At 35.5% G+C, this 23,479-nt stretch overlaps 2 protein-coding genes across 6 annotated transcripts in view; one reads left to right on the forward strand and one right to left on the reverse strand.

Annotated features, from left to right (window-relative positions):
* Ten-a (tenascin accessory) overlaps positions 1–23,479 on the forward strand; it is a 176,664-nt gene that overhangs the window by 72,030 nt on the left and 81,155 nt on the right. The window lies entirely within an intron of this gene.
* On the reverse strand, positions 10,464–12,060 carry LOC108076025 (uncharacterized). Its single transcript, XM_017168686.3, has 3 exons — positions 11,841–12,060; positions 11,123–11,274; positions 10,464–11,058 (listed from the first exon to the last, which is right to left on the reverse strand). Exons 1-3 carry the CDS (start codon positions 11,923–11,925, stop codon positions 10,819–10,821), a joined length of 477 nt encoding a protein of 158 aa, XP_017024175.1. The 5' UTR covers positions 11,926–12,060; the 3' UTR covers positions 10,464–10,818.

Here is a 23,479-nt window from a genome sequence, read left to right on the forward strand (position 1 = left end):
ATTATTATTTATTTTTTAAAGCATAATATAAGGTCACTTTAAATTAAGGTGGAGAGTGGAGAACTACTATTTTAGGTATTTTCAGGTTTTTTTATGTCAGAAGAAAGCTTAAAAATACCCCTTCTTAGTGTCATATTATCTATTTTTTTCTTTTTCAAAAAGTAATATAAGGTCACTCTAAACTAAGGTTTTTGAGAGGGAAAAACGAGGATAGCTAAAGGCGTGAAAAAAACTTTTTCTTAGTGTCGTATCCTTCTTTTTTCAAGATATTTTTATAATTTGGTCACACTATTCACTATTTATACTGATATTTAAAGGGATAATGAAGCTTCTCTAGAGGTTTACTTTCTGGTTTTCAGATAAAATCTCTTTAAATATTTTAAATAATATTACAAGAGTTTTAAAAAATCAAAAAAATTTAAAAATATCTATAAAATCCAAATTATTTGGATTTTTGATATGCCAGTTTATAATTTTTACATTAGTATCATACAAATACAGTTGAGAAACCACGTGTTCTAATCTCTAGACGGCATCCAAAAGGAGGAGCTTGTTTTTTTTTTGCGAGGGTAGGGCTTGTGCGGGTGTGTGTGTGTGTGTGTTAGGAGGTTGTGCGAGGGGCTGTGCTGGAGGTTGGTCGATGGACACACATGCAGCTTGTAACTTGCACATGCACAGCGCCAGCTGCTGATGCTGATGCTGCTTGCTAACAAGGCTCGGACCTTTAGGGATGAAACGGGGGGCTAAAAAAAGGGGACAGAAAAATGAGGGGGTGGGTGGTGGAAAACTCTAACCACCCACTACAGTGGGAACAGGCCCGGCATACACAAACTGTCGCCAAAAACAATTTCGCTGAGATTTAAGTTCTGTTGAACAATTTCCGCTTTGGCTTTGCCCCAAAAAAACAAAAAAAAATGAAAACAAAAATGCAGTAAAGTAAGGGGTAGAAGAGACAGTGGGGAAAACTGTGGGAAAATGGAGCAGTTACTGGGGAAAAGCAGGAGCACACACACACACCCCCCGAAGAGAAGAGGCTGCACAACAAAAACCACATTCATAGATAATGTGCAGCTTTTGGGTTTTGTGGTTATTTTGTATGCTTCGTCGGTCTGCCAGTTGCCATGGACCTCTGCCCGCTACTCGCTTCTCTTTCTCAGTTTCTCTAGTATTTTTTTTTTTTATATATATTTTTTTTTTCTGTGGAGAAAAAGAAGAAGAAGTGCTCATCCAATTTTCGTTGTCGTCGTGGTGAAATTTTTGGTGCGCTCCACACAGAAATTGCATTTTTCCCGCTGACAATATCGCGTCGTCGTCGTCGTCGCTTTTCCTTTTGTCCTTTTGCAGGAGCAGGAGCAGGAGCTAAGCAGAGATAGATGGAAAAGGGAAGCGAAACTGACAACGGCTACGGACTCGGATTGCGATTGGGGGACTCTCCGGATCCTGGTTTGGATTTGGATTTGGACCACCGAAAAGTTACCCGCCAGTCAAGCGCTTGGCCACAAACTTTTGGGCACGATTTTCGGTTTTGCGAAACAAAAAAAAAAAATTGTTTGCTGCTTTTTGCTGATTTTTTCTCCACCCCCTCCCCCCTCAGTCAGTCAGTCAGTCAGCGTTAAAATGTGCTGACTGTACATCTAGTCTTTTCGGCCAGGCTTTTTGTCATTATCAGAGGAGCCGCCCGCGAGTCTTAGCAAACTGGGGAATTTTTTGGGGGCATTTTCTCTAGTTTAAGCTTTTTATAGATATTGGCTTTAATTTGATTTAAGTTAAAATTTCTTAAAAATTATTTAATTATTTAATTTTTATATTATATATAAATAAAAAAAAAAGGTAGTAAAGTCTAATGTAGGTTTTAATTTTCATAAGAAATATTTTAAGGTATAAAATTCCTCCGTGAATATAATTTTTATAAATTAATATAGGGTTTTATTTTTCTAAAAATTTATCTTTAAGCATAAAAATACTCCATAAATATATTTTTTTAAATTAAATAAAGGTAGTAAAGTCTAATGGAGGGTTTAATTTTTAAACGAAATATTTTTAGGTATAAAAATCCTTCATTAATATATATTTTTTTAAATTAAATAAAGGTAATGAAGTCTTTTGTAGGGTTTAATTTATATTTAAATAGCTTTTTTGATTTATTTCTTATTTCCCTAATTATTAAAAATGTTTCTAATTAATTTTAAATGCCTTTTGAGAGTCTTCTTAAGTCGTTTTAATTTATAAAATGATGTAAAAAGTGATCGGATTTATCGTTTGACCTTTTCTAAGCTACCCTTTTCGGGTCAAAAGTTCATGGACTGATCAATGTCGCTGTCAGTCAGCCAGTCTGTCAGTCCTCAACATTGCCTCCTTGTCTTTTTTCGGGGGGGTTTCCCCAAAAACAAATCAAAGTAAATTAGAAGATGAAACACAAAACAAGTGCAGGGAAAGAGAAGCAAGGGAGAAAGACAGACAGAGGATGAAGAAGGAAAGGAGATGGAGTTAAGTGCAATTCTCTTCGCATTGATTGCGCACTTGATTACGATAAATGAAACGTCAACAAGCATCCCTCGTCCCAGTCCCAGTTTCAGTCTCAGTCTCAGTCTCGGTCTCCGTCTCGGTCTCGTGCGAGGGTCCTTGGGGGCATCCTGTGCAAGCCTGCACACGTATTGTTGGCGCTGTCCTTGTCCTCGTCCTGCTCCTTCCAGCTGTTCACTGATTTCTTTTGTCTACTGAAAAAAAATATTACCACTCTTTATATATTCGTCATATTTTCCTCGTATATTTTTCATATTTTCCTTAAATCTTTCTCATATTTTCTTTATATTTTCCTTATATTTTCCTCATTTATTCTTCATATATTTTTCATATTTTCCTTATAATTTTCTCATATTTTCCTGATATATTTCTCATATTTTCCTCAAATATTCCTCATATATTTCTTTTATTTTCCTCATACTTTCCTCATCTATTCCTCATATTTTCCTCATCTATTCCTCATATTTTCCTTATATTTTTCTCATATATTCCTCACATTTTCCTCATTTATTCCTCTTATTTTCCTCAAATATTCATAATTTTCCCAAAGTGCCTTTGCTGACTTTTCTGCGATTTTCCCTTTAACCTTTACCCCAGCTGCGTCAGCACATCTCTCTTTCTCTCTCTCTCTGTGTTGTCTTCAACGGCGGCCGAAAAATCACAGAGGCCAAGCCGGAAAATCAGGCTGATGTCGCCCCGGTTTCTCTAGAGAACCTCTTCTGCTAGTAGTGCCTGATTTTCCGCCGCTCCGAATTTTCCTCACCCCATTCCCCGCCCAGTCCCCGAGCGTTTTTCTCAAGGCGCCGGAGCAAATGTTGACATGCTGGCAGCAAGCCGTGACTGGACTTTAGACCCATGGACATGGACACGGACATGGATACGTATCCGGACACTCGCTGTGGTGCTGCTGCTGGGCGGGCATATCATCCATCCAACCATCCATCCATCCATCCGTCCATCCGTCCATCCATTCGTCCTTCCATCCACTCACGTCGCTGGGCCTTCTGTTTGTCATTTTGCCGCTTGGCCACTTAAGGCAACAATGTCACCTACTACTACCCCAAGAACCAAACCCCAAACCCCGAACCCCAAGCCCAATCCCAGCCTCCTTCTCTCCCTAGAAAATCCTTGAGTGAGTGCACAATCCTACCCATTCCCATCCCCATCCCCATCCTTCAGCTTCTCATGTGTGCTCCGCCGTTGCCACACTCTGGAGAATTCATTCATGTTGAAATGCGCAAATTTGTTATCAACGCTTTATGCCATTATGTTCCATGTTGCTGGGGAGATTTTCTCCTTCGCCTCCTTGAACATCCTTTTTGGGCTCAAGAGAAGAGTTTTTGCCTTTGTCTCTGCTGTTTCTTCCTTGTCTTCAAAAGGTTTCTTTGCCCTCCGTGGAGTGTCTTTCCTTTGTGGCTCATTGACTCATTAGATTTCGATATAAATATGTGACCTAATTTTGGGTGAAATTTTGTTAAGGAAAATTGAAAAGGATGAAGGAGAAAAGTGGGGCATTTAAGAGTAAGAGTTTGGATTTACCTTAATTTCTTAAATATAAATAAAAAATTATAAAATAAAAACTAGGATACTTAAAACCCCTAAACCAACCACAAAAATGTAGCTTTTTCTGGAAAAAAATTAGCAAGAAAATAAGGAAAAACTCCAGGAAAAACCTAAGCAAAAACCCAAGAAAAAATGCCAGAAAAAAATGTGTTGATAGTTTAAAACGCTTAGAAAATGAAGGGCCAGTTTGGTTCACGAAAGCCACATTAATTAGAATTATCTTAAGTGTGCCACACACACACACGCAGGCCAGAACCCCCTGAAACTCTTTTGGGCATAAATGTTTCAGCTGAATTTTATGTAAATGAGTTGCATCCACCACACATACACACATAACCATTTTAGTTGGTCCAAAAGTTCTCAAAAAACGAGAAATAAAAATAATATAAAAGGAAACAACAACAACAGCGGTGGCGGCGGTGGAATTTTATTGAATACAAAGTTTTCCCAGCCCCCAAAAAGGCAAGGCCGCAGTGTATTATAAATTAATAAGCGAAGCACACACAACACACACACACACATTGGAGTTTTTGGCATAAATAATAAAGTTAAATACGCTTACACAACGCAGGCAGCAACTCCAACCAACTTCAGGCTGAAAATGCCGAATTTATCCAGCGAGTTTTCAATTGTTTTCCCTTCGTGTGTGTGGGTTTTCCTTTCCGGCTATCCTTTGGGTAACATTTTGGTCGATTTGAGCAGCAAAGTTGAGCGGGAAATTTCCACACAGAATATTATTTTCAAAAACAAAAAGGAAATAACCGAAATTCTAAGGGGGAAAACTCCAAAGGGTTAAAAGGAATATATTTCATATATTAAACAATTCAAGGCTGCCTTTATGGAAATACCATTATAAAAAGCTAAAAAAAAAATTAAGTAAAGAAATCATTTCTGTATAAAATATTTATCTGCCTGAATTGTAACCAATTTATTGGCCATTTGCAGACCTTCTTTACCCTCGCTCTCTTTGTTTTTATATTTTCTTTACCCCATAAATTGATTTTTCCCTCCCCGAAAAGAAAACAAGAGACAATTTATCAACATTTTCGATTAGCTTACCACGAAACGCAATTCCGGCAAAGATTTGTCACCCAAAAAACAGACAAGAAGAAGAACCGCAATCCGTTGTGGAGGCAACTCTATCAAAATTCCGGGAATTGTCAGCGCTCAGTGGCGCATTGCCCCGGAATTATTTTGATTAAGTAGCCGGGGCCAAATCGATATATCAACGCGTTTGCACGCGACACTCCAACAACGATTTGTGGAACACAGTCATTCGCTTGCTCGTTCCCCTTTGGCAAAGTTTCTCTCTGTTTTTGGGGGTTCCGATTCCGATTCCGTTTCCCAATCCAAAGTTCCCTGACCAGAGAAACCAACCTCAATTCCATTGCAGATGTACCCCGAAAACCCCGAAAATGACAATGACAAACGTAGGCGACATTTACGCACTTGTGCAGTTGTATTCTGTGGGTTGTGCACTGTTGAAAATTTTTAAGAAATATTTCTTAAATTCATGAGAAGACTTTAAAAAATATATAAAAAAATTTGGAAATTTTAAAGACACTAACACGTTGACTTCTGTTTGCAATTTCTAGCGTCTATTGACTTGGTCTTTTGTAAAATGCCAGAATCAGTTGAGAATTTTAGAAAGGCTGAGTAGGAATTGTGAAGTATCATAAAGATATAAATGGGTATTTAAAATTGAACTTAGAACCCAATTTAAGATGGAAAATTATTCTGTAAGCCTTGTTTTCTAAATATTTTTATTTTAAATCTATTAAAAGCTAGAACCGATTGAGAATTTTAGGGTCTTACATAAGGAAAATTCATCATATTTGCAAATATGAAAATTCTTATAAATTCCTTTAAAAACACCCATTTATTTTCTCCTCAGTGCATCTGTCGCCGAAAGTATCTGAGTATCTGCGGCCATGTATCTGTATCTTTTGATTTATAACCGAGTGAGGAGAGAACATAACCGCGCACTTTAATATGAATCATTTGACATATTTCGGATGTTGCCTTTGTTTTTAACCGTCTCACATTTTTGATTTATTGCTCCCTCTCCTCCTTGGCTTCATTCATTATTGCTTCCTGGCTTCATTAAGAAGAAAGAGGCAGGAAGGAGATAGAGACAGAGAGAGAGAGAGAGGATAAAGGAGAGGAAAAAGCGGAGGCGACAAAAATTAGTAAGAAAATTTATTGCATGTGTGTTATCAGTCCCAAGCTGCATTCAAATGTCTTTTGCTGAGTCAGAAAATTCTTGGGTTTTTCACAAGGAAAATACGGAAAATTAAATAATTTATAGAATTTTTTTTTTTAGAAGAATGTTAGTTATAGAATTATAAAAGATATTTTGAAAAAATCCTTGAAATACTTTTTAGGTTTATCTTTATTTTCTGATTTCTTTGGATCCCTTTTAAATGCTAAAATTTACCAGGATCCCATACTTCTCCATTAATTTGGTAAATTTTGTGTCTGCCAAAGCGAGTTGTCATCGCTTTTTCGTCAATGTATCTTTGTATCTGTGGGATATCAAGGCTAAAACAAAGCAAATTTGCATACGAAAAAAGGAAAACGAAAACAAAACGAAATGAAATGAAAGAAATTGACTGTCGAGCGGAAAGTTAATGCAACTAATGACAAAAACGCCGTCACCTGAAATCCGGGAATAAATCGAAGGAACTGGATACCCGACTGGGCACTTTGGCACTTGATTCATTCGGTGACACTCACTCAATTTCTGGCTGATAAACAAATTGAATGCGGATTCCAGGATTCCGAGAAACACACACACTCAGAGAGGGTAGATTTTGGCCCCAGGGGGCACTCTCACACTTGCACAAAATGGAAGTTGAAAGGGAATAAATAACGAAAAGCGCATTGATTTATTTTAGCCAGTTTGTTGTTAACATTTTAACGATTTTGTCCTGGCATTTTAGCTCGTTTTCGTTTCGTTTTCTTCCCCGTCTCTGGCTTTTTCGTTGTGTCTGTGTGTGTGTGTGTGTCTGTCTCTTAGCCAAATTGCTGAACATTAGTCACCGATTGACAAGGCAAAGTCAGGCCCAGAGAACCTGAATTGAAGTCGGGCCAAGAAGGTCCCCGAACATCTTGCTCACAGCTTAACATTTTTACCTGTTTTGTATATATATTTTTTTACACCGAAAGAAAAGGAATAAAAATATAAATAGGAAAAGGAAAAGGCGCCTTGTATATTTTACAGAAAATTTGTTCTTCTTTTAAAATTCAAAAATTTTTTAAAATATTTTAAAAATATTATAAACAGTTTTTCTGTTAAATATTATTTCAAAAGCATTTTTTTCAGTGCTCTTCTACTTCATATACAAATCAACTAATTTCAAACTTGTCGATATATTTTAATGAAATAAAAAAAAAAAAGAATAAGAGAAATCGGAATTATAGGAAAAATAGGAAAACGTAGTAGCTGTAGGTTGTGAGCTGTGAAACAGAACAGAAGTCCTGAAGGCAGAGTGAAATATTTTATTATTTTCCATTTCTCCCTGCTCTCCTCTTCTATCTCGTCGCTCTCATTCCTCAGACATTTGTCACTGTCGAATTGTTCGTTTGTCGCCTGGCCAGGTTACCTCGGCACTTTGGCTAATGAAACGCCAGGCAGGAAGGCCAGTGGAGATGTGGGGTCATAGGCCATATGAATGGGAATCGGGGCTAAACGGAATTACCTTTGGTTTCAAGAAAAAAAAAAATATAAAAAAAAGAAAGAAAAAACACAAAATATACGATTTTCACAATTTTAATTAAATATTAATTAATAATTTAATCAGAAATATAGTTAAAATAATATTTACTTGTGAAAATATTTAATTTCTAGTATTATTATAATTTTTTTACAGCTAATTATATTTCTTAATTATTTCTTATTTTAAATTCAAGTTAGAAAATGATTTATTTTTGAATAAATTTTAAAGAAGAATTGATAAAATGTTGTATAATATTGTATAAAATTTTTATTATTGCTAATATTTAATTATTTAATTTTAAAGATATTTCACTTTATTTTTTAGATTTTATATTCTATAATCTCTTTAATGTTTCTCCTTATTTCTTCTTTTTTGTTTAAATATTAATTGTGATAAATAACTCGCTTGCTTCAAGCTTAACAATGGCAACTCTGGTGCCCGCCCCATTATCTCTCTGCTGCATGGCATCTGCAATGCGGGTGACTACCCTGTCATAGATTAGGTTCCTTTTGCTCACTTTTTGGCCAGCTTTTTGCTTCCTCAGTCTTTTGTGACGGCGAACTGGCGATGGCACCGCCTTTTGTTCGCTTGACAGGCTACGTTTTGGACCATACCCCCGCCAACCCTTGGAAAATCCTAATTTTCCGGGCCATTTTGAATACTAGTAGTAGTTGGACGTGTGTGTGAGAGGGTGTGGTTGGTGTGTGTGTGGAATGAGAGTGTGCGACACTTGGCGATTGCCCCGGTGTTTGCATTCAACAATGGCCCAAAACAAGCAGAGTTGCCACCCTCCCTCAGATGTGTGAGAAGGAGGGAGGGGGAGACAACACCCACTCCCTCTCTATCTCTCTCTCCGTTGGGGCTAAAAACGGTGGAAATGTCGGAGGAAAAATTTCAAACACGTTTCAATAAAATTCAATTTGTAGCACATTTCAACGCTTTCCGCTGGCGCTTACCTACCCACGCCCACCCCCCACTCACATATGCATGAATTTCCTTTTGCACTTTGGGTACACAAAACCCCACACCCCCCCACACCCCTTGGGTTTTTTTTTTTTGCTTTTTTTTTGGACCCATCTCCATTGCGTTCGCAAACCATTTTGGCACTTTGCTTTTGAGCTATGCAAAATGAACGACAACAAGGCGCCGCAGTTCATGTGTGTGTGTGTGTGTGTGTGTGTGAGGGGTTTTTGGGGGTGCTGGCACAACACCCATCCACCCATTCCCACCCCACCTCTTCGGGGTTCGTAAATTTCGCGATATTTTCGATTTCGCGTTTACTTTGGCCTCGTTCTCGTCCTTCTCCGAGGCCTTTTGTGGCACTCAAACCAAGCTCAAGGATATTTTTCAAACATGTTCATACATGTCGCACGCACGCACGCAGCAACCCAGCCTCCCCACCCCAAAACAAAAAAAGAAACCCAAACCCTATTTTGCCATTTCTCCACTCGTGTGGCATCCGTTTCGCCTCTGCCCACAAAATGCAAATGCAAACAGCATACGAATTAGTAAAACGGAAACAGGCGTTTGTGTTTTGTAATATTTGCCCCAAAACAACACAAATATATACATACACACCTGACGACAGCCAGCTGAATTTCGTGCCGGGAAATATATGGAATATATATATATATATAAATGTGTATATTTGTAAATAAAAATAGAAACGCATTTTCCTTTACACTTTTTCACCTCGACTCACCTCAATGGCTCGACCTCTCTATCATCACTCACCACAGAGAGGCCCTCTTTTGGCACTCTGTTTGCCTTCACTGGCTTCATTTTGATATATTTTTGCCTAAATTACCCAACTGGCACGTTTTTGTAAACCCCCGCGATGTCGAAAAATATATACACCCCCCTTCAGCGACTTTGAACAGTGAAAAAAAACTGGGTAATTTTTATATGTATTTTTTTTTCTATAATTTATATCTAAATTAAATGTAAAATATACATATATATTATGATATTAAAAGGTATTTGTATTATTTTTTGCTTTTTTATTAAGCGTTGAACAATAATCCTTTGGTTTAGTGTGCCCGTTTGTTTTTGAACAGGAAATATGTTTACAAGAAAAATATTTCTTTTGAAATTCCAACAAAATTGTAAATAATTTTTTAATTGTGTTTTAAAGGAATTTAAAGAGATTTTTCTTGTTTATTTCTCATTTCTTAAGACTTACTTGAATATATTACTCTGGCGTAGTGTGCCCGTTTATTTTTTTTAACAGAAAATAAACTCCATAAATGCCACAAATTCTTGAACTTGATACTTATTGATAATTAACTGCCTTGGCCTTTCTTTAAAAATCAAAAAAAAGAAAATATCAAAAAAAATTTTTGAAAAATTATATTTCAAAAGCAAGCAAATTTTGTGACCGTGTAGCCATTGCTCCACCTCCATCTTCCTTCAGTTTTTCTATTAGATTCTCAGCGATGCGTAAGGTTTAATAAGCAGCGCGTGATATTCATTACCCGCAAAAGGCAAAGGAAAAAAATAAATTAGGCAGAGGGGAAAATGTATTTCACTTGCCTCCTTTCGTGTGGATTTTGCAATAATGCGAAATGAATACACAGAAAGTGAAAAGAAGAAAGCTGAAATCTGTAATATCCATCCATCAGGACACTGGACACCCCACAAAAAAAAAACGAAAAATAATGAAGTATTTGCAGAACATTTAACGAAATTGATTTATTAACTTGGTAACCTGTAGGTAAGATGTATATATGCTATAGGATAGAGCTTGTGGGTAATGTAGTCGCAAAAACCTCTTGTAGATATTTGTATTCACGACATTCTAGGCAGCATAATTGGAAATTCTAATGCGACATACTCCTTGTAAACATGTAATTCTTCTCAGGTTCTTGCAAAAAAGATTTGTTTCTTCATTCACCGAGATTTATTTTTATATTAACATTATTAGAAGTTTCTTCTCAGAGGTTTTGTGTTTATCAAGTTTGTTATATTAACTCTGTTTTAAGTCAGATTTATATATGTATATATCCATTTCCATTTAACCATAACGTCCCCAACGTATTGCCTGCAATAGTGGCGACTTGGCTGTATAATACATGAGTACCACATGTGCCAAGCTCATAACCATCACAAACAATAAAATGGCTAAATAGTAGCCCCAGCAGAGATCGCTGGCCCATAGGATTGTCAAAAGACGTATGAAAAAACTAATAATACGCTTGCAAACAATAATATTCCATATTAGCACCATGACCAGCAAAATCTTGAAATAATAATGCTATAAAGAATAGGTTAAATAACATCAGTTACTTTTTTTTTATAAAAGAGTGTTTCCTACGAACCTTAAAAATTGCTGGCAGTAAAATGAAAGCATTGACATAGGGATTAATCTCCAAAAGGATATCGTTAGGATCCGGCAATTCGACTTTCTCTGGAATATCCATGAATCTATTGACAATGGGTATCTTGTGCCAGAACAAAGCCTCATTGGAAACTAAAGAAGGGGAAGAGTTGAGGGAAAGTTTAGGGAAATGGGAGAGTTAGGGTGAAGAACAGAACGATAAGGTACGAGAGTACCTTAGGGATAGAAGAAAGTACCTAAAGAACAGGAGAAAGTACCTTAGGGATAAAAGAAAGTACCTTAGGGATAAAAGAAAGTACCGTAAGGTTAGAAGGAAGTACCTTAAGGTTAGAAAAAAGTACCTTAAGGTTAGAAAAAAGTACCTTAAGGTTAGAAGAAAGTACCTTAAGGTTAGAAGAAAGTACCTTAAGGTTAGAAGAAAGTACCCTAACGATAGAAGAAAGTACCTTAAGGTTAGAAGAAAGTACCTTAAGGTTAGAAGAAAGTACCCTAACGATAGAAGAAAGAACCTTAAGGATAGAAGAAAGTACCTTAAGGATAGTAGAAAGTACCTTACAGTTAGAGAAAGTACCTTAAGGTTAGAAAGTCCCTTAAGGATAGAGGAAAGTACGGAAAGTAAGGATAGGAGAAAGAACCTTAAGGAGCGCAAAAAGTACCTTAAGGATAAAAGAAAGTACCTCAAGTCACAAACGACTTACCATCAATGGTCTTCTTGTATTGGCTATCTATAAAGGCCACAGCTATGTTGTAAAAGAATAGGTTAATCGGTGAAAACAAAATCATTGTTAGGCTTTTTTTTTTACAAAACTGTAAGAAAATTTCTCAACACAACAAAAATAACTTATTTTTTGTTCTTAAAAATTTTTAGAAAATTTTATAGAGCTCCAGATGTGCTTCCTTACAAAGTACAAGTTCAACTGAAACTGAAACTGAAACTGAAACTGTCAGGTGAAGGCTTAGCAATGACAACTAGAAAGTCATGGATTACTAAGATCACTTTTGTTTTATGTTCTTTTGAGGGTTTTATAATTTGAGTTTGAGTCTGATTTCCATCAGACTTGCAAAAGGAGGAGCCAGGCTGATGAGCTGTGTGTGTTGTGTGTGTGTGTACTGTGCTATGTTGTGGCAACATCAGCAACTGTTAATGGCTTCGACAATTTGCATTTTCGGCAATCAAATAATGTTTGCCGTCGCCTGCAGTTGGCGTCATCACCGAGAAGAGCATTACAATACCTCCCAAAAACCAAGAGGGGTTGTTGCAGACAAGGAAAATATGGGTGGAAAATGTGGGATGGGGGGGGAAAATGGGGAAACGCAGGCTAATTACACATGCCAGTCACAAGTCACTGAGTGCGGCGGCGGCAGCAGTTCGTGAAGTGGTTAGACACGGCTATTTGTCATCGATAGAGTGACGAAAATTACGTAATTTTTTTTTATATTATATAATAATTTCAAAATAATTTTAAATAATTTTCAAAATATTATAAACTCTATTATAAACTCAATTTCTTCACTTTTCTCTTCGTTTTCGTATTTCGTTTCGGGCTCTAACCTGTAATTATCGTCTTTCAACTTAATTATGGACCCACGATCCAGGCAACTGTGTTGTTGCACCCTCATCACTCATGAGTATATATCCAGACATCCAGATAGCGACAGCTGCTGCTGCTGCTGGGGCGATCATCGGGGTATATAACCCCTCAGTATCTCTCAATCTGAATCGAAATCGAAATCGAAAAGCCTTGAAAACTGAGACACTAATCCCATTATGGCACTTCAAACGGCTGCCAGTCAAGTTGCTTATTGCATCATCACAGCGATTTGAAGGAGTACCAAGTTCCATCCCCTTTTCAAGTATTTTTTCCAGGGGGGAGTTTAAGTTTAAAATTTAATGATTTGAAGTGGGTCTAGATTTTACAAGAAGATATACATATAGAGGGTTAAAATCAAAGCTAATTTGCTGTCTGGTTTTGATTTGGGGTTTTTAATTTGGTTTAAGATTAGTTTTCCTTTATTTTCAAATATTTTCATAGATTCTAATATATAAATTTCCTTGGAAAAATGTTAAATAATAATTTAGAATTTAGAATATATTCCTATATATTTTTTATATATATTTAAACAAAGATACACCCCCTTCCTCTTTCCTTGTTTTCTTTTTTATTATCCCCAATTTTTTTTTATATATTTTATCCTTCACCTGAAAATGTTCCATTTATCTGAAAGATTTCCCCCCATCAAATCTCCCTGGCCATTACATTTTCCTTGTCCTCTCCCTGACTTAGTTTTTCCTTTTGGCTGATTGCATTCTCATCGATCTCTTAACGCCTTTTGCCCAGAAAGAGAAAAAAGTTTGCCCACACCTCGACATAATGCTTAACCCTATTAGGACACGCCCCACCGCCTAAGTTGGATGTCTGTTTTAATTGCTTTGAGGGGTGTTTTCCCCCCCTCCTCCTTGGTTTTTCCAGGCTACTTTTTTGGGGTATTCCTACTTTTTTTCTTGCAATTTGCATGCGATGTGTCGATGGAAGATGCCAAGAAGTTGCCAAGTGGAAATGTTTGCCAAGCACTTGGGGCTGCGGTTTTTCCACGGGTTGTGGGGGGTGGGGATGGTTGAGAAATCCATTGACAGTTCAATGGGAAACTTGAAAAACTTGGGGGGGAAAACTCTCCCCCACCTTGGGTCTCTCTCGTTCTTTGCTGGCCAGGATAAACATGTTAATTTCGAGAAATGCAAAAATTCTATAATCCGATTTAATGTTTTATTCATTCCGTCTGGCAAGGCGACACGCACACACAGAGAGAGAGAGAGAGAGACACACCAAACACACACACATATACATGCAGCTGAGCAATTAGAATTTTAAATTTCGTCTGCCTAGACATCGACAGATTGAAGCTTACTTTTTTGTTATATATACAAAGAGCACTGTGGGAAAATGTATATTTTTTAAGAAGCAAATATATTTTTTTTAAGATTTTTAATACATTTCCTAGAATTTAAAATTTATTTTTAGGAAGTTAATATATTTTTTAGAATTCAGAATATATATTTTAGAATTTTAAATATATTTTTTAGAATTGAAAATTTATTTTTTAGATCTTGAAATATATTTTAAAGAATCTAAAATATATTTTATAGAATTTGAAATATTTTTAATCTAAAATATATTGTTTAGAATTTAAAATATATCTTAAAATTTAAAATATATTTTTTATAATTTAGAGTTTATATTTTAGAATGTAAAATATATTTTTTTGGAATTGAAAATATATTGTTTAGAATTTAAAATATATATTTTAGAATTTTAAATATATTTTTTGAAATTTAAAATCTATTTCTAAGAATTTAAAATATTTTTTTATAATTTAAAATATATTTCTTAGAATTTTGAATATAATGTTTTATAATTCAGAATATATTTTTTAGAATTTTAAATATATTTTTTTAAATTTAAAATCTATATTTTAGAATTTAAAATATATTTTTTTGGAATTTAAAATATATATTTTATAATTTTAAATAAATTTTTTGAATTAAAAAGATATTTTTTAGAATTTCAAATATATTTTGTAAAACTAAGAATACATACATATATGTTTTTATAATTTAGAAAACATTTCTTTGAATCTTTTTTCTTTAAATATGAATTATTAATATTAAAATATTACAAAAAATTAAGGAAAGATTAAGGATATCATAGAATATTCTTAAAAAATCACAATAACAACATAAATATTATTTCTTTATTTTAAATTATTTTTCTCAGTTCAAATATAATTGTATAAAAAAAAAACGGAAGAAGTGTCCTGTTCTGTGGGTGTGTGCTTGTCCTACTGTCAATATATTTTTATCGACATCGACGCACATTAACCTACTTTGGGCGCCATTTTCCTCAGCTTCTTCTGAGAGAAACTCTTGTTATTTTTCCTATTTTTTGTGTGCTGCTTCCCTCTCATCCTTGTTAGATATTCAAATTTGTCCGCTGACATGGGTGTGGCGAAACCGAATGGGGGGGTCAGTTCAGCATCTGATTATGCGTTGACACCAATTTGATTTCTGGATAGAGATTGCTTCCAAACTGGGGTTCTTTTTTTGGGGATAAGGAAAAGTAGGTACATATCTACGAAATACATGTCAAACTATTTCACAGAAAATAAATTACAAGTTGAAGACCTACTAAAATATTTACTAATATCAAGATTACAAGAAAATTTTAAGGAGAAATTTACATATTGTATTAGAATTTGTTTGTTTCAAAGGGTTTTGGTAATTGGAAATTCAAATTCAAATGGTAATTTCCCCAAGAAAAGTGTTTTTGGAATCTATTTTTAGACTCGTCCCGGTCAAATATTATTTTGTATCCTGTATCTGTTTCCCCTGGCCCAAAACTCTCCAGCCTTTCACCATCATTATGCGTAGGAAACTGGTTTCCTTGGATATATCTCTGTATATGTATGGGTTCCTTCGTCGGTTTTATTTACTTTTAATTTACTTTTAATTATAAATTCATGCTTTCCTTGGCTGGGATTAAGCTTTAAATGCAAAACGGTAAACAGAGACTCACTCGCCAGCTCTGTGGCCCTCCCGCATTTCTCGAAGGACTTTTCGCCTCGGTTGCCTACTCATCCTTGGCATTTCTCTCTCTCTCTGTCTCTCTCTGAAAAAAAGCAGAGTGTGGTGAGGGGATAAGAGGGAGGAAATTGTTTGGGGATGCGTCATAAAATTTGTATTTGGGCCATATGATTTATGCCCCTCCAGTTGGCCTGGATCCCGGATCCGGATATTTATACAGGCTCATCATTCGCTTCAGTGGGCGGCTGCCACGGCCGCCTCTCAGATCCTCTTGGAATTAATTTCAAGTTTCGCTTTCAGTTCGCTCTGTTGTTTGTGGCTTTTGTTTATTTATAGCGTTTCCTTTTGCCGAAAGAAGCCCGTTGCCCAACTAATTTAGATGATGGCGGAGAGACCCCATCTTTTCTTGGGGCTTCGAACCAACCATCTGGCCTAAATATTAGTTTGTTAAAAGTCTTGATGCTGCTTCCATTTTCTTTTTATTTTAGCTCAGTAAGAAGTAGAATAACTTGGGCTTTCCGAAAACTCATTTAAAGTTGTATTCAGCTGAAAGTAATTGATAATAAAGCCTAAGACCTTTGTCCGTTGAAGAGAGTTTATGTTTATAACTCAGCTAAACTCGGGATATCTATTGTAAAATTTGTTTGACATGCAGTTTTAGTAAAGAGTTTAAAAGAAAATCAAAAGAAATATATTTTTAACAAAGAATATTGTAAAATTTAAGTAAAAATCTTGTCCGTTGTGTCCGTTAAAGAGAATTTTTGTTAAAAACTAAGCCAATCTTTAAAATATTGAAACAAATGATACATTTTAAAATTAAAAGTTAAAGAAAAAATATTTTTTAAATTCCTAATATACTCCTTAATATTTCTTAGCCTGGGATAAGCCTATTTGTATGCATTCTCATTTCTTTTTGGCACTTTAAAAACTTTTTACCGCGTGTTTTTCTTAAATTTGACTTACATCAACAAGCTTTTCCGCTTTTCTTTGGCTTTACTTTTTTCTTTTATTTTTGCGGTTCCTCCAAAGGCTTCTTTTGCTTTTTTTCTCTCTGTTCTGTTGTTGTTATTTCAGTGCCTTTTGGTTTTCCATCTATCATCATCCCCATTTATACGCGCAAATATTTGCGCTTTACTGCGGATTTTTTTTTATTTTTTTTTATTCTGCTCCTTTTTGGGCTCTCCTTCTTCTTTGTTTTGGCAATTTTCCTCCTCCATTTCCGTCGCCGCCTCCCTTTTGGACCGCTCTTCGTTGCCCTTTGTATGGATTTCCATTCAATGCGAATGCCGCGCAACGCAACGAGCCGAAATGAAAATGTTTAAATGAAAGATTGATTGGATTTTGATGAATTTCAGCTACACACACACACACACATACATATTTTTTCCCTGTTAAAAAGAAATATATGTATGTGTAAAAAAAGGCCAACCAAAATTGCACACACACAAAAATTACATTCAGATTAAAGTAAAGTAAATCAATCTCATGCGAACGAACCAGCACACAAAAAATAAAAAAAAAGGAAATTGGGTTGCCAATGAAAATAGAAAATATATGTACTATATAGATATATATATCCAAATTCAAAGTTGACTTCTTTTTTTTCGCGCGCGTAAACCCGACAATGAATCTGTCGCTTTTTGTGTTCGAAGCTCCTCAAATTGGATCCATTTGTTCGACCAGAAAATATCTGTTCTCAAATCGCAAAAATCTATATAAAGAGAGCATGCCATATTGGCCAGAATAATTCTGTAGTTTGAGTTGAATAGAAAAGCGGCTTGGGGTTTTGTAGAATTTAAAAGGATTTATAGGTTGGAAAATGGTTAAGAGTTATTTAAGGCTTTTGGAAAAATTCAAAGAACATGTTGAAAGAGGAAAATTTCCAAGGAGAGTTTTTCTTTTTGGCTTATTTAGGATTTTTTGTTGGCTTGTTTAAGGATTATAATATTATTTAAATTTGGTTTAAATTTTGAATGAATATCTTAAATTTTAATTTAAGGATTTTTATATATTTTTTATGAATTTTTAAATATTTTAATGAATATTTATATATTTGAATGAATATTTCTATATTTTGATGAATTTTTAGATATTTTTATAAATATTTAGGATTATAGTTCTATTAAAATTTGCTTTTAAATTTTGATTACAAATTTTTAAATTTAAATTTAAGGATTTTTATATCATTTTATATTTTTTAATGAATTTTTAAATATTTTTATAACTATTTATATATTCAAATATTGAATATTCAGTATTTTTAGGTATAATTTTCATAAAAACTCTCAATAAAACCCTTTAAAAAACATTCAAAAATTGCAAAAATTTATAATTTAAAAAAATATTCGCCATTTTCTTCTCCAGTCAAAAAGGACATGCATGTTTCAGGAAGTCGTAAGGATTTAATGGTCTACGGCGGATGTATTTATTGCCTAATGCATTGCTCTTATATCCGTTCCTATTCCGTTTTAATATGTATCTTTTTTTGTGACCATCAAGTGGACAATGTCCTGCCAGGATACGTGTATCTGTGTGTGTGTATCTGTGCGGTGCCTGGGGCATCATTAGGTTCATATGTCATCCCATAGATGCGATGCGCACACGGAACTAATGAATTTTTCATAAATCCCAACCACCGCTGGCCATCCGGCGGGGGTTGATCATGGCCACGTCAATGATGTCTGGGGTGGCTTTTAATTCGCATTTTCCAACGTGTTTCCTTACCCCTCTGCGTATTTTTTTTTGGGTTGGAAAATTCCCACCCACCAGTTGGTGTTTGTTGCTGCTGCTGCTGTGTTGGTCTGCGCTTGACACAAAAACCAGATTAAAAGATTATGTTGCAAATTAACTTGAGGGCGGTCACTGGACCTGAGTAGCAGGAACAGGAGGAGGGTGAAGGGGAACAGCATAAAGAGCAGGAGCAGGAGTAGGACCAGGAGCAGGACCTGGACCATTCATATTATACTTTTGGTAAAGGGCATCAAGCAAAAATGGTTGAAAAAGGCTTGTAACATAAAAGGATCTGGATACTTTCGATAAGAAATTGTACCTCTATTAAGAAATTGATAACAAAAACGTATAATTTCATGGGTTTTGAAATTTTAGAAAATTATTAACTTGAACTAAAAATGATTATCTTGAAATTTATGAAATAATCTACTCTTAAAACTAAGTTAAACCCGATTTTAAGGCAATAACTTATATAGAAACTCTAAATAAAATATTTAATAATTTTTATAATTTAAGAAAAATCACATTTCTTCTATAATAAATATCTCTCCCCTTGACTTTTTCCTGGTAATTGATGGACCGGAAATAAAAAGGATATAAAAAAGGGGGCTGTGTTTGTGTGTGTGTGTGCAGGTCGCAAAGTGTGTGGGCCACGCCCACTGATTTGATTATTAGCCAGATGGGCGAGAGCATATTACATTTGCTTTATGGCAACGCCCTACAAGAGGACTATAGCTAGCAGGATCTTTCGTTAGATGAGGGATGCTGTGTTGTCCTTGGTGGTGGCTTTTCCATTGCACTTGCAGCTGCATGGCATCTAATTCAATTTATGCCATTTCAAATATATATATTTTCTTTTTTTTTCCCCCTCTGCAAGGAGCCACGTGTTGGCAGGACGATGACCCGCTGCGATTTTCGATTTAGCAATTTCGCTCTCTTTTTCTTCCTGGGGCAATTTCCGTTATTAGCTCGATTGATTTTATTGCCACACTTCTGGCAAATATTAAAAATCTTTTCTCTTCCTATATACATATATAGATTTTCTTTTTTATATTGCTGCCCAGCAGGACTTAAAAAAGGAGCAATAATATAGGGAGGTTGAACTGGCCAACTAAATATCTGCCGCTTTTCCCAAGTTTTCCTTTCGCTTCCTTTTTCGAAAAGTGTGTTTGCCTTGGAGCGTCGGGCGACATTGCTGCATAATCCTTTGGCAAACACCCTCTGCCTCTGCCTCACCCTCAACCCTCACCCTCAACCGTCACCCCTATCTCTACCCCCCTTTTAGCGCTCGTTACCTTCGCGAACGGAGCTTGAGCTCAAGCAGCCGTCGTCACTCGACAAACACAATTAATAAGCGCTTGGAAAAATGTTTGAGGCGCTTATCGCGCGACGCTTTTCAGGCCTTTTCCTTCGTTTTCTTTTGCACCAAAAGCAAAAAGAAAAAAACTCAAGGAAAACAGCAGCGGGAAATAGGAAAAGTCGACGGTAGAATGCCCTACGAGAGAGGAGAGGAAATTAAATAGGACAACTTTAGTTTCCTTTCATTTTTTCTTTACTCTTTCCCTGTATTTACTTTAAAAATGTAACTTGAGTAATGTTTAATAATTCTAGCTTAAATTTAAATTTATAAAAATTGCATATTTCCTTGCTTAATATTCCCTTTAATCGATTATTTATTCTGTAACTAAACTGGGAAACCACCAACTCGTAATTAAATTCATTCAATTTATTCTCCTAGGGTATAAACAACCTCCCCCTGTGTGTATCTGTGTGTGTGTGCGGGTGTGTGGGCTGTGTAAATAATTAATCTAGAAGTGACAGCAATTAAAGGCGCTTTTCAAACTTGCCAAAACTGTAAATATTTAATAAGGGCCATAAACAGGGCAATGCAGAAAGTGGTAGGCGGGGGGGATGTCTGTCAAGGGGGGGGTTCAAGGGGGTTTGATGGGTGGGTAGTGGGTGGTGGGGGTGTTGGCGCACCCGTCGCCTTTGTCAAACAAAGCGGCGTGCGGCATTTGCTGATAATGACGTCGCGGAAAACCCAACCACCCATTATTTCCCTTTTTCCCGGTTTTTTTCTCAACTGTGTTGCTGGTGCCATCGCAAAATTATCAACTCAACGGCTACAAAAATGAAATACAGTAAAGCTTACGATATAAAGAAGAAACTAAAAATGCAAAATCTTTGGTTTTGGTATAGAAAAGCATTTAAATTTAATGAAAATGTATAAATTTTATATACAAGTATTATTATTTAAATGTTAGAAGACTAAACAAATTGGGTCACACTAAAAATTTGATACGATAAGGTCACACTAATAAAATAAATATGATTAAGTCGTATTTAAAAGCTAAGAATGGTATTTACATACAAATTTCGACTTAAAATAATCTTGGAAAATATTAATAATTAGTAATTCAAAAATTCAAATACTATTATTAAATTAATTAAATGTTTAGATTAGGTCACAGTGGAAAATTATTTAGATTAGGTCACACTGAACAGAATTATTTCTTAAATACCCCTAGAAAATAATCTTTGAACTACTTAAAATCTAAAATAAAATACAAAATAATCCCATCCTATGCAGACCCCACTGTACTTGCCAGAAAAAAAACCCCGAGAGAAGCAAAAAGTAAGGGACAAACCCGTCTGTGCGACCCTTAATAATATTAATTCCGCCGTCATAACAAAAATTTAGCATGGCAAAAAAAAAAAAAACAGAAACAAAATCAGAAAAAAATCAAAAGGATGAACCAAGGGGGCGCTGTGGAAAAATTCTTTGATCATTGGCAGTCGCCTTTGGTCGCTCCTCATCCTCATCCTCCTCCACGCCCCCTCTGTTGCCGCCCATGGCCACGCCCCCGCCGGGGCGAATTGCCATTCCCTCGGGGTGTTATTAGTCGCTTCACCGGCACCCAAGGGGGCAGCGTGTGCAGAGGGTTAAGTTCGCCTCGGTTTCGTTTTTATTTCAGCAGAATCATCTGCCACGAGAGAGCGCGTAACTGATACGGCGGTTAGTCCGCATCCCCTTTTGGAAAAGAAAAAATATGGGAAAAAAAATATAAATAAGCGGGGAGAACACCCACGCCTCTTGCAGACCACGTTGTTGCCATTTTTAGATCATTTACCTTTCGGCTCAGTCGCCGACGAGTTGCAATTTCTAGAGAAGGAGGAGGAGGAAGCAATTGTGGGCGAAACTCACAAGTTTTCATAAGAAGAGCAGGCTAAATATTGTTAATTAAATATTTTAAGGGAGATATTGAAGGTTTTTTTAATAGAAAAATATTGGATAAAAAATGTTTTAAAGTAGAAAATTATTAAATAATTAATAATTATAAGGAAAATTAAGTTTTTTAGAGAAGTTTGGGATGCTTAGCTATTTTTATTAATTTATTAATTAATCATTAAATTTCCAAAAAGTAAAATAATTAATTAGAAATACTTTTTTATGTTAAACTAATTTAAAAGTTATAAAATAAAAAACATTCTTGTTAATTTGTTCTTATTTTAGTAATTTTTTTAAATTAATATTAATATAACAATATAAATAATATTAAAAATAATTCAAAAACTCATAAGTTGACCCCTTTTAATAACATATCCCTTTTGAAATCCTAATGCAAATCTCTTGTAATAATTTTCATTGTGATTTTTTTCTCTCTTTTTTTTTGTTCCATTTTTTGGTAATGATTTTACCCCCCCCCCCCCATAATTTTGCGTGCATTGAAGCGTATGAAAATGTGTGCAAAAAAAGGGAAAGAGATATATACAAAAAGAAAAGGCAGAAAATGGAAATAAATCGTGTATAAAAAATTGTTCAAGGGGTTGCATTTCTGTTTGACAACGTCTAAATTCTACACCCCTCTTCTTCTTCTTGTTCCTCCTCCTTCAGCCCCTGGTTATATATTCTGGATATCTGGGGATATATTTTCCCCCTTTTTATACGCTTGTTGCTTTGCTAAAAATTGCTCATACGCCGTGTTAGCGTGTGTGTGTGTGTGTGTGCTTTCCCCTGTGGGCGTGATTACCTGCCCCCCTCTATACCCTCTCTCTCTGTATCTTACTTTCTCCCTCTCTTTCTGACCTCCCCCTTTCCACCCGAAAAGAAAATTTAATAAAAGCGCAAATTAATTTTGCGTCCAACCCTCGTTTTCCTTGGAGCTCTCTACTCCATCCTTGTGCCTTTTTTCTACTGTAGTTAGATACAAGTTTTTGTTGTTGTTTGTGTTGTGTTTCGTAAAAGTTTTTCCTTTTCTCTCTCTTGGTCTTGTTGTTGTTGTTGCCGGCTTTTCCTTTTATTTATACTTTTTTTGTTGTTGTCGTTGTTGTCGTTTTTGGCCAAGAGTTTGAGTTTGGCGCTGGCTCTGGCGCTTAATTTATGGTCTCTGGGGCGCTGTCTACAGATTTATGCATAATTTGTAAATGAAAGTCAGAAACTAATTAAATTGATTTGCCCCCCTCCCCCACCTACGCCTCTCCCTCCGAAAAACTTTCTTTGTCTGCTCCTATGCTCCTTCGTTGCGATTTTCTTTTGTTTTTCATTCTCAGACAGGAAGAAGAACGCAGCAAAAAAAAAAAAACCGAGTAAATATAATGGTCAAAGGAAGGAAAAAATATAGAAAATATTGCTGAGCTGGGAAAATTTTTAGAAATCTCTCGCGGGAATCAATTAAGTGGCGAAAGTTTGTAAAGGGGAGATATTTTTAAGGTAAAATTTGTAGGGAATTTATTATTTAATTTTAAAACTATTACCTGTACTTAAATTAATAATTTCCTTCCTAACCTTTTTAGTTTTTTAATCACAAACTATTTGTGGTTGTGCTGATTTTCCCCCCTTTTTTTTTTTTGCAAACAGAAGCTAACCCAATTTTTTTGTAGTCCCTTTTTTACAGCTCCTGATTTTAGCATTTTCCACTTTCCTAGTTTTTCCACGAAAAACGATCGAGCCTCGAGGCCATTGAACAACAGTTTTGTGCAAAAGTTTTCAATGGAAGTGGAACAAAACTATGAATTTAGTTTTTTCTG

Source organism: Drosophila kikkawai, chromosome X, assembly GCF_030179895.1.
Source record: "Drosophila kikkawai strain 14028-0561.14 chromosome X, DkikHiC1v2, whole genome shotgun sequence".
Taxonomy (NCBI): domain Eukaryota; kingdom Metazoa; phylum Arthropoda; class Insecta; order Diptera; family Drosophilidae; genus Drosophila; species Drosophila kikkawai.